The sequence below is a fragment of the Gorilla gorilla genome, chromosome 13 (genome assembly GCF_029281585.2).
Source record: "Gorilla gorilla gorilla isolate KB3781 chromosome 13, NHGRI_mGorGor1-v2.1_pri, whole genome shotgun sequence".
In the NCBI taxonomy this organism is placed as follows: domain Eukaryota; kingdom Metazoa; phylum Chordata; class Mammalia; order Primates; family Hominidae; genus Gorilla; species Gorilla gorilla.
The window spans coordinates 61,321,811-61,339,313 of record NC_073237.2 but is presented as its reverse complement, the minus strand read 5'-3'; the positions used below and the strand labels follow the sequence as shown (position 1 = coordinate 61,339,313).

General features: G+C 35.3%; 1 protein-coding gene across 12 annotated transcripts in view; it reads right to left on the bottom strand.

The window, feature by feature from the left end:
• RFX3 (regulatory factor X3) overlaps window positions 1-17,503 on the bottom strand; it is a 310,622-nt gene that overhangs the window by 77,793 nt on the left and 215,326 nt on the right. For 9 of the 12 annotated variants that reach the window (XM_063696430.1, XM_055350632.2, XM_063696432.1 and 6 more), the window contains one exon: window positions 5,467-5,541. The exons of the other annotated variants lie outside the window; for them this stretch is intronic. In XM_063696430.1, coding sequence (XP_063552500.1) covers window positions 5,467-5,541 — 75 coding nt within the window. The remainder of the gene's footprint in view (window positions 1-5,466; window positions 5,542-17,503) is intronic. 12 annotated transcript variants of the gene reach the window in all.

Genomic DNA, 17,503 nt, shown 5'->3' with positions numbered 1-17,503 from the left:
AAAATTTGAAAAATAAAATCCAATAATAGAATATTTGAAGGATACTGTAATAAATTACCTTTTATAAAAGTAAAAGCTAGTACAAATATTAAAGTTTAATATAAAATATTTTGAGTCCAATGGTATATTTACATTTTTATATATATATGGGTTAATCAGACCACTCTTCATAAAGAAAACTTTTCATAGAAATAGTGAGATAATTACAGCAAACGTTGGCACAAACTACTTAGAAGCCTAAATGATATTACTTATATCCCAATTGAATAATTTACAAGAAGTGAAGCTTTTACTTGATTGGCTATGCAGGCCACTGAAATGGCTAGGTAAGTCAAAAAATCTGCACTGTTTTATAAACTGATTGTTCTTCTTATATAGTTTACATTCTTAAACTGAAGAAATTCTGTTTAATTCTGTTTAAATTCTTCATTTCTAAACTAGTTCAAAAAAATCAGTTTGTTTATATGTATATATGCATATACATATATATTTATATAAATCACTAGTTAGTTTGAAAAATGGTACAAGAACAGGTATTTTGATGACTATCACTTTGACACTAGCAAAGCTACGTTTTGTTCCCTACCCGTTGTACGCAGAAGGAGGAACTGTATTACTTGCCAGATGCCTGGAGAGCAGGTTGAGAGAGCATAAGGAAGTCAAGTGGAGGTAAAAGCCCTGAAAGGATGGAGATGGCTTTGCTGTAGCCCTGCAGGTCCCAGCTAGGAAGACTGCCAAAAACTACCCCACCTCGGGCTAGATCTCCTAGAAATTCACTGTATTAACAGAAATTGATTTAAAAGGATCCACCAGACAAGACTTTGAGATGTGGCTGGGGATTATAATCTCCATCCTATACGCCAGTATTTAACTTTTACGTTTTGACACAGTGATGGAATTATAAATCAGACATTTGTGTCTAAAACATAGTATTAGAAAGCATTACTTTGACTGTAAGAGAAACTTGGCAGTTAAGTTTTTGTGTAAGTTTGAGTGCAACCTAAAGGCACAGGCTCCATGAGCTACCCAAGGGAAGTTAATGCCTGTTAAATATCGTTTTCTTGGGTTTTGTCTTTAATACAATGTATTTGGACATTAGTATTCCCCAATCTTAACATTCAATAATTTAGAACGAAACTATTATTATATCTTTTGCTCTTTTATAAAATGTCTTGTAAAATGTATGCTGACTTCAAAAGCCCATAAAATACCATAGGAATGATTTCAAAAGCCCATAAAATAACATAGGAACTTTTAACCTTTATCTTTAAAACTTGATTACTCTACTTATGAACTAATATACACTCATTTAATGGTGGAAACCAAGATAATTGCATCTTTCAACCTTTGCATTTAATCTGTATTAATCAAGATAGATTAAAGATGAATGGTTCCTGTTTTTCCCAAAGGGAAATCCTGATTGACAAATAAAAAGAAATAAATATTGCATTGCCCAATTAACATCTAAACGTAACATTTGTCATTTTTTCCCAGATGGATTATTACCCATCAGGATTCATTTTAAGTTCAGTTTACTAATGATATGCTTTTGGACAGGCCTTATTTCTGTAATAACTTATATTTACAATACAGCAAAGTCAAGGAAAAGTGAGTAAAAAACAAGGTTTTGCTTTGAGCTAAATGTATTTTGGTAGCTAAAACCAGCAAACAACAGGAAATAATTATTTGCTAGATTGTGAGAAGTACATAAAATAGATGGCTAGAGCTCTTCATAAACTTTAAATGGAATTTTAAAGAAATGTACAACCTTAAATTTCATGCGATTATTGGGAACAATTAACAACATTTCTGTATTCAAATTTACAATGTAAAATAAGTAGTTTGTAAATAAGTGAACACACCACAACCATTAAATACTAATTTATATTAATTAACACCAAGAAAAAGTATAAAATAATCTTGTCTGCAATGAAAAGAATTAAATATTTTAATTTCATTTAGGCAGACTATACATCACATACTGTAGCATCTTCATATATAAAAAAATTAGAAACAAAAATGTTTAAATAAAAAATTATTAGACTAATAGAATTCTGTAAAACCAAATCTAAAGTACCATTCTAAAATACCAGGAGACAAACAATGTCACTCTTGGCAAGATCTTTTTAAAAGATGAGATTGTTTAGAGAAAAAAAGAGTTATTTACTCTTAAACTGAAGGCTGCATATAGAGAAATAATTGAGTGACCATACATTCTTTACTCAGATGGTATACCAGAAGAAGACCACCCTTTACCAACAATGTTCAGATATATATCTACTTGAAGCAAACTTGAAAAGAAAGGAAACAATACAATAAATGTACACATGATTGGCAAAGGCATCCTAGAATTCCTAAATAATGAAGGTAACATAAGGCCTGATCCCTTCTATTGTTTCTTTTTATTCATTCAGCAAATATTTAGTGAGTATCTACTATGTACCAGGCACTGTTCTAGGCACTAGGGATGCACTGGTGAACAAAACATACAAAAATCCTTACTTTCTTGGAACTACCATTTGCAATAAATACTTATTAAATGCCTATTAGAGATGCTGGTACTAAAATAACTCCCACCATGTTAATTCTCTTAAGAGTATGTTGAAAATGGGGTAGAAAATTCAATACCTCACCCCATCTTCTAATGTGTGGAAAGGTGTAAAGCAAAGCAATCAAGTTGGATTCTGCTGAGGGGATTATTTATCTTATTTAGTCCTAATAAGAGTTTTTAAAATTACTGTGAATAAGCAAATACAGAAACAGAAAATAGGAAGTCTTTGCTTATCCATATTCCAAAATAGAATGAGAATAGACTTTTCACCTCAAAAGTCATGATTAACACCCCTCCTTAGAAACAGGTAAAATATGGGATGCAAATTATTATCAATAATTTCTCCCAATGTTTTTACATAATAAAATTGATCCTTTGGAGACAGTGATAAATCAGGGAACTAATCATCATAAAGCGGAATTCATGTTCACCTTAAAGAATCCCACAAACCTCAAATAATTCTATATTATGCCCCATATAGTGAGAAATATAGGTAACATAGTTTACTAACATTTAAAATATTAACAACAATTTTTTTAAAAAACTCCATCTCTCCACTGAAAAAATTCTACACAACATAAAATCACCAATTAGATTCACAGAATGTAAAATACCTTTAGCAAATAGTTATCAACCAGAATGCATGCACTAGCAAATTCCAGTTGTTTTTGATAAATCTCAGAAACATTAAAAGCATCATCAACTTTCCAGGGAGGAAAAAGACAACAGGATCTTTTTCTGTGTTTAGGAAGAAACTAACCTCACTGATCAGTCAGCAGAAGCACTGATCCTTTCTCCACTGTTTATAAACCATCCATAGAATCATTTTTATTTCTAAATATTTGACTATAAATATATTTTTGAATGAACTTCACTGTGCCTCAAGGTGTAATAAAAATGAATCAGGATAGCTGGAGAAAGATTACCACTGCACAATCAACATTTGCGCCCACTCTTTCTACATACTGAAGTGTCTCTGGGAGTTCTTAGCAGTATGGAAGATCAGACATATTATGTAATAAAAAAAATGAAGCCATGAAGCCATTTGTCATTGTTTATGAAGCTTAATTCAAACATTTATTCATCTTAAACATTCTTTCATGAATTCTATAGAGAAAAATAATTGTTAAAAATCTCTAACAGTTGGAAAGCTTCAAACAAATCAACAAATACATTTTTAAAATATATAAGAAACATGTTCTTATACTTCCATTATTGTTCATAAAAATACTAAGATGAATAACTGAAGTTAAATTTAAAATTAAACATATAACATATTTTACTAAGTTATTCATGTCAAGTAAAAATGAACCCTGAGTTGAATATGAAAGCACAACTTGGAAGTCTGAAAGCTGAAACAGGTAACTGGAAACTGCAGGGTTTTTTTTTTTCTTATGTCCTTGCACATTTGTGACTAAAAGGAAGAACAATTTCACTTCCCATTTTCAAAGCATAAATATAAGTTAATCATCACCCCCCGGACACACACAGCCTAGTAGTATACGGGAAATCAGCCTTTAATGCAATCACAGATACATGCCAACATAGCAGGAATATACTTACGAAACATAAAAGAGTGACATACTAAATACCAATTTTCAGAAATGAAAAAACTTATATTTCTTAAACTCTTTCAAAAGGAAGGGCCAGAATATACACTATCATGTTTAAGTTTGTATGTATAATTTGTCACCAAATTTATAGGCATTCTCCAAGTTGGCTAACCTGGTTTTGTTTTCCATGATACTTTCCTTTGAAAAAAGAAACAAGACAAAATACCCCATCTAAAAACAAAGTGTAAGAACATAAGGAGGTATTTAGTGCTATTTTAAGATATAAAATTAAAATGTTTCAAAAATCAAATACTTAAAAAAAAAGTTAAAACATTTTCTATGAGTAAAAGTTTTAGGTTTATTGAAAAAAATGGTTTTATTTGGGTGATCCAATATCGAGCTTTTCAGTTATAAAATATGAAAAAGAAATAAGAAGTCATAATACTTTATCCCTAAATTTAAGAACAAATTGTCAGTTGTGGGAGAAAATTCTAAACTAAAATGTCACTAATGTTAAGTTAGCAGAAGATATATCTAAAATGAATTTAAACCATGGGTCTATTTACTTTTTTCCATATATTCAGAAATCATCTTAACAAAACAAATTTTTATTCAGCATTTTCATTGGTTTCCCACATGAGAACAGTTGATAAAAATGTTTATAATTTCACAAAACTATCATCACCCTTCTTACACTTACCAGTGTCATAGTGATATCTGCATCTGATAACAGGAAACAGCTTCAGGGCATAGTAATGGTAGTTTTATCTCAATTATTAGCAATTTATGGCTTGTAGACAGTCTCACTTTTTCTTTTGGTTCACTTTCACTTCTCTTTAGGTCTTAGGACCTGAATTCAACTACGGGGTTGTTTACTGCCCACCTTACATAGTCTTACTGGTAAACAAATCATTTTCAAACAGTTTATCATTGGATTTCACATTAATCATCTTTTTTCTACTTAAAGAACATTACCGGTCACGCAAGTAGACATGGCTGTTTGACAGAGATGCAGATTACAAGTATTTGCTTCATAGTAAATAAATATCAAACTGGAACATTTTAAATATTGAAAATCACTATTATTACTTTGTACAAATACATGGCAACTTGTTACTAACTCGAAAATATTATATCTGTACCCAAAGAGTACAGAAACCTAATAAATTATACTGGAGACTCTATTTTTTGGATATTTCACTGTACAAAATAGCCACTAAATGACACAGAGATCATAAGGGGCTGAGAAAGGAAGGTTAAGAAGCAAAATAAATAAGTAAATAAATAAAACAAGCATTTAGAGGCAAGCAACACATGCAGAACAAGCAAGAGATTAGTGTACATGAAGAAGAGGCAACTTACATGGCTGTTGAGAAGAGAGCTTCTGTGAGTGGACAGACCGTCAGACTTTTGCAGCGTCTCAATCGCCATTTCAATCTGATAATAGATGTCATTAAAAAAAGGGCTCAAGACAAGATAGTAATAAAAGGCTGACCAGAGAATTTCTGATAGATTCTTTAAAGTTCAACTTCTTCCTCAATGGTCGTTAATGAACAGTTGCCACTTAATGTGTTTTCTCCCCTTCTTCCCCACCCTCCAGAAAATAAAATAAAAATATGCACACTAATAATAAGCCCATTCACAAAGTAAACCTTTTTTGAACATTCCATAATTATAATCAGAATGGAGACCTGAAGAGCAGGAACCCCGGTGGATTTTTCTTCTTATGAATAAACATTCTTGACTTTCATAGTTCAGGATGTGGGATAGTAACTATTCTCTTTCTAAATAGTCTCCCACCTAAAGAGTATTTAATATTAGTGCTATTCTCTCATGAAAGGAAAATCATACCGCAGATTTTAATATGCATTAATATTTTAATGCAAATGAACAAAGATTCTTTCATTAATGTCCAAAAGTTACTAAATCCATACATCCCTCCATTAATCCTGTATTAAAATATGGAAGTAGGGGGTCATTAGTATGAACAAACATGAAGAAGTAAAATGATGGTCCCTACATTATATTTTAGAATGTGGTGTTAAGGCAGAAATATTAGAAATGACAGCAGAAATGGAATGTAGAAGAGAAAATAATTCAGAGCCAAAAAAGAGAATGGACAATCACAGCAACAGCTTTATTCCGTGAAATCTCAGCATACCATGTGCAATGATTAATTAAGTACCAGGTGTTAGTGATAAATGTGATACACTCTTAATAACCTCATATTTAAAGTTATCTATCTTTCAACTCCTGGTAGTATTGCATGTTCCATTAAAAACAGGTACTGAACACCATGTATTTGGATACTGAGCTATATTAACAATATTAGCTAAATTCAAAAGAAAAAAATCACACCATGCAATTTAAGAGAGAAAATTGATTTCATTATTCTTAACAGTCTGATTATATCAACAATTCAGTATAAGCAGTTATAAAAATATTTAGAGCTTTAAAACATATTTAACTTTCTTATACTTTGACTATGGAAATTGATAATGCCTTGAAATTTTAACATACTGCCCCCTCCCAAAGAAAAATAATGCAGTAATATCTATAGCAAAGTCTTAATTTTCTACCAAGTTTCCAATTTCTTTATGGTAAAACACTTTATACACAAAATACTCAGTATCAATTATATCAACATTAAATCTAATTTTCTTCTAAACAACTTAGGAGTTAATAGCTTTAATTTTATTTTACATTATTTTCCCACGTTGCTAATTCTTCCCTGGAGTTAATAAAACATAATACTGAAAAGAGTATGTTAGGTTAAGAAATCATAAAAAAAATTCTTAAAATAGATATTAAATTAATTCATAGGAAGATGTAATACAATTTATCCTACTGTTAACTTTTTTTAGACAACAAAATTAAGTAAACTTCTTAATCATTCTCTTCTAAGAAACATAGGCTTCTAGAAACATAGGCTTCTAAAACATTCTCTCTGCCAGAATGGATGTTAATGCAGTTTACCACTATACTTGAAAATAGTGATACTGCACAAATGAAAAGAGATATATTACAGAAAGAGTAATGTAAATGTAATGAATAAACAAACATTTTACCAAAACGTTAAACTGTGAAACTATAAAGGACTTTGGTATAACATCTCTTAAAACATGATCAATAAGTGCTTTGTTTTCAAAGAGAAAACAGAGCAGAAAACAAGTCAAAGGATTCATGTGACTACAATTCACTTATAGGAAGAATTTGCTCAAAACCCTAATTTGCCATTATACCTATATTTTCTTTAAAGTTTGAGTGCGGAGAATTTGAGGTAAGATTTCAGTCTAGTAAATATAAATAAAATGATCTGTAACTTTTGATATTATAATTTTTAATGAAAGGTAAATTACCAGATACATAATTGCTGAGCAACACTAAAGGAGAAGTCCATGCTCTCAGTTTGTTAATAAGCACTTTTCAGTTGGATAAACCAGCACTTCTTTTTCTGGGAAAAAAAAAAAAGTCAGAGATCTGCTTCTGTTATTGAAGCTGTTATTTTATGGTGGTCCTAGATTTCCAGATGATTCCCTAGAAGGCCAGGCTTTTAGGAAATGGCCTTCTCATTTCTGGACAGTTTTTTAAGAGCTTTGGAAAGGAGCAAGGAAATATGTGGGTGAAAATGGATTCCCCAGGAACAGATACACTGACATTCTAGAATGCCTTGGACCTTCAGAATTTTGGTTCTTCTTTGTGTCACTTTGTAACACAGATAACAAAAGGGGTATTTCTTTTGGCATTAGGAATCTTCTGCCTAACTGACTTAGGCCTGTGCCGAATTTGTGGAGCCCGGGGAATGGAAAGGAAGAAATATGGAATGATAGGACAACCAAGAAATAAAGACTGAGTTCTTCTACAAGGAAGACACCAGCCTCAGCATGCATGTTGGAACCTACTTGGAAACCCATGGGCTTCCAAATACTCATGAATTCTTTAAGGCTTATTAATTAGTCCAATGGGATAACCAGGCCATTTAGTTACCACCTCACTGATAAGAACTTCTGAGAAGCATACAAAAAATTAACATGTATTTATTATATTCATTTAAAAAATTTATTGAAGGGAATTCCAATCTCATGAAAGGATCATAGCCCTGATTACATTTTTTAAAAAACAAGTTTTTTTCTTTTTTAAGTACATAGTAACTGTGTGACTGTCATATATAAGGTTGTGTGCAAAAAATCATGATTACAAAAATTTTTCATAATCCAATAGACATTACAATCCAGTAAGAGAGATAGGGTATACACATGGTCATATATATGAATAAATGCATAATTACCAAATTATATGTCTGTGTCCCCACCCAAATCTCATCTTGAATTGTAGCTCCCACAATTCTAACATGTTGTGGGAGGGAGCCAGTGGGAGGTAACTGAATCATGGGGGTGGTTTCCCCAATACTGTTCTTGTGGTAGTGAGTAAGTCTCACGAGATCTGATGGCTTTATAAAGGGTTTCCCCTTTTGCTTGGCTCTCATTCTCTCTTGCCTGCTGCCATGTAAGATGAGTCTTTTGCCTTCTGCCATGATTGTGAGGTCTCCCCAGACACATGGAACTGTGAGTCCATTAAACCTCTTTTTCTTTATAAATTACCTAGTCTCAGATATGTCTTTATCAGCAGCATGAGAACAGACTAATATGCCAAACAAGACTACTTGTAACAAAAATACAAGCATAGTTCAGAAAGGTGGAAGAAAATAAGAGTAGTAGTCTTTAACTTTTGAGGAGTCTTTAACCCTTTTGAGGATGTAATGAAAACTGTGAACTCTCTACTTGGAAAAAATAGATATAAGAACACCTACAAAATTCACATTTATTTTCTTAGTTTACAGACTCTCTGAATTCAAAACCCATGTATTAAAAGATGGAAGTGTTCACGGGGTAAAAGGGAAATCTAGGAAGAATCTACTTAATAGAGCCAGGAGGCAAGAAAGCACAGGCTCTGTCCATATTTGGGAAATGGCAAGAAACCTAGTTTGTAGGGCATGAGCTATAAATATACATTTCATGTATATATGGGAGTGGTATGAGTGAGGCTGAAAAAATAGGTTGGAAGTAGATAATGTATGTGCGAATCAGGGAAAAAGCAATGTCATTAAGGTTTTGAGGAAAGTGTAGGGACGTATGAAAAATGCTAATTTTCAGATAAAGCCAGGAGATGGGTTTTGCTAGGTATAATGGGGCCATGCTAGTAGTAAGGTTAAAATAGGTGAAAGCAAAGTGTGCCCAATAAATGCTTGTGGATTGAATAGAAGCTCTGGGACAACAGTAAAGGAAGACACTATCATTCATAGGAATATATTATGACAACGGTGGGAAAGTGAGGGTGAGGAAGAGGCAAGAGGAATAATGCAGAAATGGGGAAGAAGAGTAATAATGAGCCTTTGAAATTACAAAGATATGAAGGATTAACTAGCTGCATGATTCCAAACGGATTACTAATGTCACTCCTACGAATTAGCCCATGATTTGGGTTTATCATAGTTTCAAGGGGGTAGTTTTATGCATATGGGGAGGGGTTGGGTAGAGGGACAGAGGAATAGTGTGCAAATTAGCTAGATAAAATGTTAGTGAATTAGGATAAATTTCTACCAGTCTCATCAAAGATTAAATTGATTTGTTAAATTTTCCATTATTGTAGGTTAGATATTTAGGTAAATATTTGTTCAACCTTCTGAGAGTTTACCAATCTCAAGAAAAAAATGGCACACATCAGCATTTGACACCTAAAACACTAATCCCAAAGTGAACTGGTAAGATCACATGCTTCCAGTTTATTGTGGATCACTTAAAAAGTTAAGCTCATTCATTAGGAAAAATTTATAAATTCTGCTAGGTAGAAATATACGTAACACTAAATGATGTTTTACCACAATACTCATGACTGTCATATTTAAGGTAGGAAATGATGATCAGTTAACACCGATGGAAAATTTGCTTAAAAGTAGGCTCATTGATCCAAAAGATTACTGGCCCAAGTGTTCAATGTGATATTCTCATATATCATCTGAGGAAATGCTCCTAACCTCAACAAAGATATTATATCCCCATAGCTTCATGCAACGAAAATGATTAGGTTACGAGTTAGCTAGAATTTAAAACTGATTCAAATTCAAGCTTTTTTTTAAGTATAAGAATAAAATCAACACTATTCCTCTCCCAGTGCAACTACGGTGTGTGCTGCTGATAGTGGGAAATTCGTTAAACTAGCAGAGTTTCATAAATATGTAAGTGATTAAAGGCAAACTGAATGAATTAAATAATTGAATATTACTGGAAGGAAGGGAAATTACTTCTTGCTGTTACAGTTTGACAGAGCATGGGTAAGGCAGTTCTTTAGTAGAAAATTGACAAACATGACACATGAAGGGGAACATCACACTCTGGGGACTGCTGTGGGGTGGGGGGAGTGGGGAGGGATACCATTAGGAGACATACCTAATGCTAAATGACGAATTAATGGGTGCAGCACACCAACATGGCACATGTATACATATGTAACAAACATGCACGTTGTGCACATGTACCCTAAAACTTAAAGTATAATAATAATTAAAAAAAAAAGAAAATTGACAAATAATACCTGGCATTCTGATAAGGGCAGGTTAGTGAACATTTTAGGCAAAGCAAACAAGATAAGATTGCATAATGTAGGTTCAAGGAAGGGTAAGATTGGTAATATGGTTTGGGTCTGTGTCCCCACACAAATCTAATCTTGTAGTTCCCATAATTCCCATGTGTTGTGGGAGCGACCCGGTGGGAGATGACTGCATAATGCGGGCGGGTCTTTCCTGTGCTGCTTTCCTGATAATGAATGGATCTCACGAGATTTCATGGTTTTAAAAACGGGAGTTTCTCTGCCCAAGCTCTCTTTTTGCCTGCCACCATTCACATAAGCTGTGACTTGCTCCTTCTTGCCTTCTGCCATGACTGTGAGGCTTCCCCAGCCATGTTGAACTGTGAGTTATACATTAAACCGCTTTCCTTTGTAAATTGCCCAGTCTCGTGTATGTCTTTTTCAGCAGCATGAAAATGAACTAATACAATTGGCCAAATGATAAGGTTACTTTAGGGATAGGTAAATATATACAGACTGCAACTTTGTGGCTAGGAGTGTTCAATTATATAGGATGTGGGCCACCGTTAAAAAGTCTTGAGAAAGGGAATTAATCTGACATCACTTCATATATTATTAATAATTTGGGATATAATGTAGGATAGGAGAGAATCTAGACATGAAAACCAACTTGGAAGCTATCATAATAGTCCAGGATTGAGGTGAGAAACTGGTGATAACACTGCAGTGAGAATGAAAGGGATGAATACAAACATATTTTCAAATCACAGCTCTAAAGGTGGGAGTCTAAGGGAGAAGGCTTGGTAGTGCTGTATTTTTACTTGAAATGAACACAATGGCCTTTATTTCATCACTATGTGATTAGAACGTTTCAAATACACATATCAAACACATTGACATGAATAGATTCTAAAATGTTTTTCCTGCTCATTTCTCTGCCGCATAGTCTTTATTCTAAGAATACGGATCATTTTGTTATTGAAATTTCAACTGTAGTGCAAAGTACTGTAATCACATTAACAAGAGGCCTTGTGACAACCTAAGTTAGACTAATAACGCAAAGCCTCAGTGATATCTCTCTTCTTGAGCGTTGCTCCTTCCTCTCTTTTTCCTTTCTCTTAGATTCTTTCAATTTTTAAAAATCTTCTTCTGCCTTTTTTTACTTAATGGTACAGAACCAATTTTCTTTTAAGATTAAAAAGTTCATTTTTTCCATTAAAAATGGGGATAAACATTCTCCTTTTTTTTCTTTAAACTTACAAAGCTTTAGGCTATGAAAATATCCTTGTTTATTATTTAAAAAATCAATTCTCTGAACTAAGATACACTGCCTATATGTAATCTATTAAATGATCACCCTGGGACTGAGTCACTAATAGTGTACACCTCCTCCCTATGATTATCTAACGTTAGGATACATAGTGCTTGGGAATTAAGACTGGTTCATGAGGATCCTGGACTATTGCCTCACAATCAGATAAGACTCTATGGCAACTCCTGTAAGATCAAATGGTGGGGTGAGCCATTGTTGGTTCTCAGCCAAAGATGGGAACCCTCCATTCAGTGCTACTGGAAGCCAGAAATATTTTCGGAAGATGAAGAGGGGGATTCAGCACTGCCTTTAGACAGACTGCTGAAATGTCAGAGTGGCTGGTCTCTGGGGCAGAAAAGTGATAAAAGACGATGAAAAGTTTCCCAGCCTTAGGAATTATATGTGGTCTCAAAGTCTAGCAAAGGTTCAAGAGTCAAAGTTCACATAATAAACTTCCACATTACATGCCAATTTACATGCCAGATTTCTGACCACATATTAGCAGGAACGTGAAAAGATCTCTTTGCAAGATGTCATATGACAAAGTGCTATGGAACATAAATAGAAAAATCAAACCTGGTTGGAGCAACTTGCTGAGAGAGTGGTTTACAATGAAGCCTATTCAGAGTAAATTAGATTTCATCAGAGAGTAGAGATGATCCACCCCCATGCCATGACTTTTGCTGTGAGTGAATTCAATTGAGTGAAGAAAGAGGGGAAGGTGTATGGGTTGCTATGAGAAAATATTTGGAGCACCAGAGAGGAACTGGAGAATTACAGCAAATACATATGTGAGTCAGCTCCGCTAACCAAACTTTGAATCCTTGAAAGACACAATCCTAGGAGTTGCCTTCATTTGGGCAAGACGATCTCCACACTAAGCCTGGAGAGCTAGAGTCTATACCAATTAATTTGCTTCCAGTGTACAAAGTGGTATGGTCACAAATGTGATAAAAATATGACCATACAAACAATCACCTGGCCTTTGTTCTTGTCAGGTAGATTCAAGAAAAATGCACAGATTCTGTACGACAGAAAACGTCATTTCTTTTGAGTATGCCAAGCATGCATATTTTGTGACAGACTACAGCAGTGAAGGGAACTTCCATGATTTCTCAGGAATTAGGATTAGGAATTCAGAAAGGGCAAGGGAGATGTCGTATTTCACACCAGGGAGAAAAAATACAAAGTTTAGTGGAGCTCCAGCAAAGATACAGCAACCCTTCTAGGAAGAACCTGTAGGGTACAGGGCACCTATTATCTCCTGGGAGACAGAGACAGTGCAATAAATCCGTGGCCTAAAACTCAGGCTGAAAACTTCCCCAATCACCAAGATGCTAATGCTGCCTTGTTGGAATGAAGGACAGGCAGACAGTCTCCAAGCATTCAAGAGCCACCCTGAGGCTTGTGCCACATCTGTCCAAAAATCAGCATCAAAAAAGAGATTTTGGAGAAAAGTCTTAACCTAAGCCCGGAGGAAAAGAGAATGGGGGTGGGGAGGAGAGGGTCAAATGATGTCCAATAAACGTTGTGCTTGTGTTCTCTTCCCATGTTCAAAGAAGGGATCAATATTACATTTTTTCAAAGGCAATACAAATTGTGAAAAGAAAAATGTAATAGAAAAGAAAAAACACATTTTCCCTATTATAAGGGAACGCATTTTTCCTATTATAAGGGAATGCATTTTCCCTATTTTAAGTCCCCATTGCCTTCTAAAGGAGAGTCCTTCTCATAGGATGGCCCTTTGTTTTGCAGAGTTGCTCTCAGGTTTAAGTGTTCACTGAAGCATTGAGAGATTCTGAGATTTAGAGGAGATGGAATGATCCCAGACCTGGAAAGACTGAAGGTGGAGGATCACTGGCAGAATAAAAGGACAGAGTGGGGAGAACAAGGTGGTACAAAAGAGGCTTTGTGTGACCGTCTTTTAGAGGGTGTGATGCTAAACAGTGCTTTCCCCTACAAAATCTTCAGTAAAACCTATGCCACTTGCAGATACTTCTAGTACAAGTAATCAAGACTGGCTGGAGCACAGGGATCATTTAGGGACAGTTGATAATGCCAAGAAGGTAAACCTCAGTTTGAAATGCAGCAAAATGGGAAGAGGTGTTAAGTCTTTTCTATGATTTACATGGAACCAAAAGAGGCTTCCCTGGACATGTTGGTTACATACACATCTATGCAATGTTCCAAACAGAATATCATATATACGGACAATTAGAACTCTCTCTTAATGTAAATATTAACCGTCATTCCCTTATATGCTAATAAGGCAGGAAGAAAAAGAACAATTATATCATCTTATTTATTGTCTTTATAGGTCAAGGCATGTTCCCTCGACTCTGAAATGGCTTTTTAATCTTTTGTTAAAAGAGTAAAGGTCAAGATTGATATATTCAACTATCACTGTAATTAAAATTGGTTTCACGGTAGAAACTTTCTTTTCTAGAACTGTTAAAGTGATTTGAAAATGGAATAGTACAATGCTTTATGAATTATAAAGGGTTTCTATATTAATTCTCACTTTATCTTCACAACAACTTTGTAAAATAGTAAAGGTGAGGAATATTATCTCCTTTTTAACAGATTAGAAACCTGAGACTATGTGGGATTGATGGATTTTCTTGAGATGTGTAGAACTTTCTTGGGTATTAACTATGAAATTGAAATCCAAGATTTATCATGCTTAAATTCAACATCATTGCCATCATATACAAATATAAAATGAATATAAACAAAGTGGAAATATTTCAAATTGTTGTAATGAAGTTATCTTCTGAGGAGTGAGTGGCTTATAAAATCAAAATTTGCTAAATGATTTACTGTTAACAATTTACTAACTGGAAAAATTTAAATATGATCGATAAACGTTACTCAAAAATGATGTAAAATGATGAAGTTACTAGGCAATAAAAAGTTTTAACTAGATAGTTAAATTTTAATCATAAAAACAGTTACCTAATGTATAACAATTGCATTTTCTTGTTAATACAAGTTACCCTGTTAACATCATCAGTGAGTACTTTCTCAGAGACATAGCATTTCCGTTTTCTTGTGAAAACTGTAAATTATTTACAGAAACTTAATGAAGAGGATACACTTAAAACCAGGAATTTCCTTCTGGGTAATTTCTCTTCTGACCTTCAGGACTTTAAATTTTGTTTGTATTTGAAATCAGGTAAGACAAAAACATTTCTACCTGGTTTGCATCTTGAGATCAGTAAGATAGAACATTTCTACTTGGAGACTTATGTTTAGAAAAGGGAATTGTGATGGCTGGCATCAGCATGTAGCCACCACTCACACCTGTGTGAAATGACAGCCTCCTGGTGTGTGTGAAGAGGAGGGTACATCCTATAGGAAGCCATTCAACCAGGAACAACAAAAGAAAGAACACTTTCCTTTTGCATTTAGTCTCTATAATCACTAAAATTGCGGTTGTTCAAAATGTGGTCCTGAACCAGCAGTATCAAAATCATTTGGGTACCTGTTAGAAATGCTAAACAAGACCGGGCGTGGTGGCTCTCACCTGTAATCCCAGCACTTTGGGAGGCCAAGGCAGGTGGATCACCTGAGGTGAGGAGTTCAAGACCAGCCTGGCCAACATGGCAAAACCTCATCTCTACTAAAAATACAAAAAATTAGCTGGGTGTGGTGGTGGGCGCCTGTTATCCCAGCTACTTGGGAGGCTGAGGCAGGACAATCGCTTGAATCTGGGAGGCAGAGGTTCCAGTGAGCCAAGATTGCACCACTGCAAGCCAGCCTGGGCAACAGAGCAAGACTCTGCCCACCCCCCCAGTCCCCCAAAAAAGAAATGCCAAACAAAACAAACCTCTACAATGGAGACTCTGTCCCCAGGCCTTTCATACATGTGTTGTAAATGCTCTAACCTCCTGTTTCATTTGCCCAAAGCAGTGTTTTTCAGAATGTAAGGTGCAACTAATGGGTTACAGAATTAATAATGTAGGTACTGACCAGCATTTCTAAAAACCTAACTGAATAGAGTAGAAAATAACCAGAGTTAACTGCACACAGTATGGATAAGTATTGCTTCATGAAACTTTAGTTTCAGTCATATGTATACATGTACATGTATATACATAGTCGCATGTGTGTATGTAGATGTGCACTCATGAATATATGTATGTGCATATGAGTGAGTATTGGGCCACAATGTAAACGTATTTCTCATTGTAGTCTGTGGCTTTAAAACTTCAAATACCCTGTAATAAGCAGCTGAAACAGTATCAGTTCCCATCTAGTCAATGGAAACCTTCTTCAAAGGATCTCCAGAGTATTCCTTGAGCTCTGCAGACCCAGCAGATATATACAGAAACACCATCAATCAAGCTAAGGTTCCAGCTATGTACTGTTAAAAGTTGTATATTCAAACAATATGCAAATACATTACTTCCACAGCAATGTCAAGAAGTAGCTTAACTGAGAGATTCAGGATAAACTGTTCTTTTAATCCTCAATTAAAAAAAAAAAAAAAAAGCAGGGGGATTGAGGTTCCAAGATGGCCAAATAGGAACAGCTCCAGTCTGCAGCTCCCAGTGTGAGCAACGCAGAAGATGGGTGATTTCTGCATTTCCAACTGAGCAAACAGCACACCAGGAGATTATATCTCACGCCTGGCTCAGAGGGTCCCACGCCCATGGAGCCTCGCTCACTGCTAGCACACCAGTCTGAGATTGAACTGCAAGGTGGCAGCGAGGCTGGGAGAGGGGTGTCCGCCATTGCTTAGGTTTGAGTAGGTAAACAAAGTGGCCTGAAAGCTCCAACTTGGTGAAGCCCACCGCAGATCAAGGAGGCCTGCCTGCCTCTATAGACTCCACTTCTGTGGGCAGGGCATAGCTGAACAAAAGGCAGCAGAAACTTCTGCAGACTTAAATGACCCTGTCTGACAGCTTTGAAGAGAGTAGTGGTTCTCCCAGCACAGAATTTAAGATCTAAGAACGGACAGATTGCCTCCTCAAGTGGGTCCCTGACCACCAAGTAGCGTAACTGAGAGACACTTCCCAGTAGGGGCCGACTGACACCTCATACAGCCAGGTGCCCCTCTGAGACGAAGCTTCCAGAGGAACAATCAGGCAGCAACATCTGCTGTTCTGCAATATTTGCTGTTCTGCAGACTCCACTGGTGATACCCAAACAAACAGGGTCTGGAATGGACCTCCAGCAAACTCCAACAGACCTGCAGCTGAGGGTCCTGACTGTTAGAAGGAAAACTAACAAACAGAAAGGACATCCACACCAAAACTCCATCTGTATGTCACCATCAACAAAGACCAAAGGTAGATAAAACCACAAAGATGGGGAGAAACCAGAGCAGAAAAGCTGAAAATTCTAAAAATCAAAGCGCTTCTTCTCCTCCAAAGGAACGCAGCTCCTCGCCAGCAACGGAACAAAGCTGGACGGAGAATAATGTTGACGAGTTGAGAGAAGAAGGCTTCAGACGATCGGCAATAACAAACTTCCTGAGCTAAAGGAGGATGTTCGAAC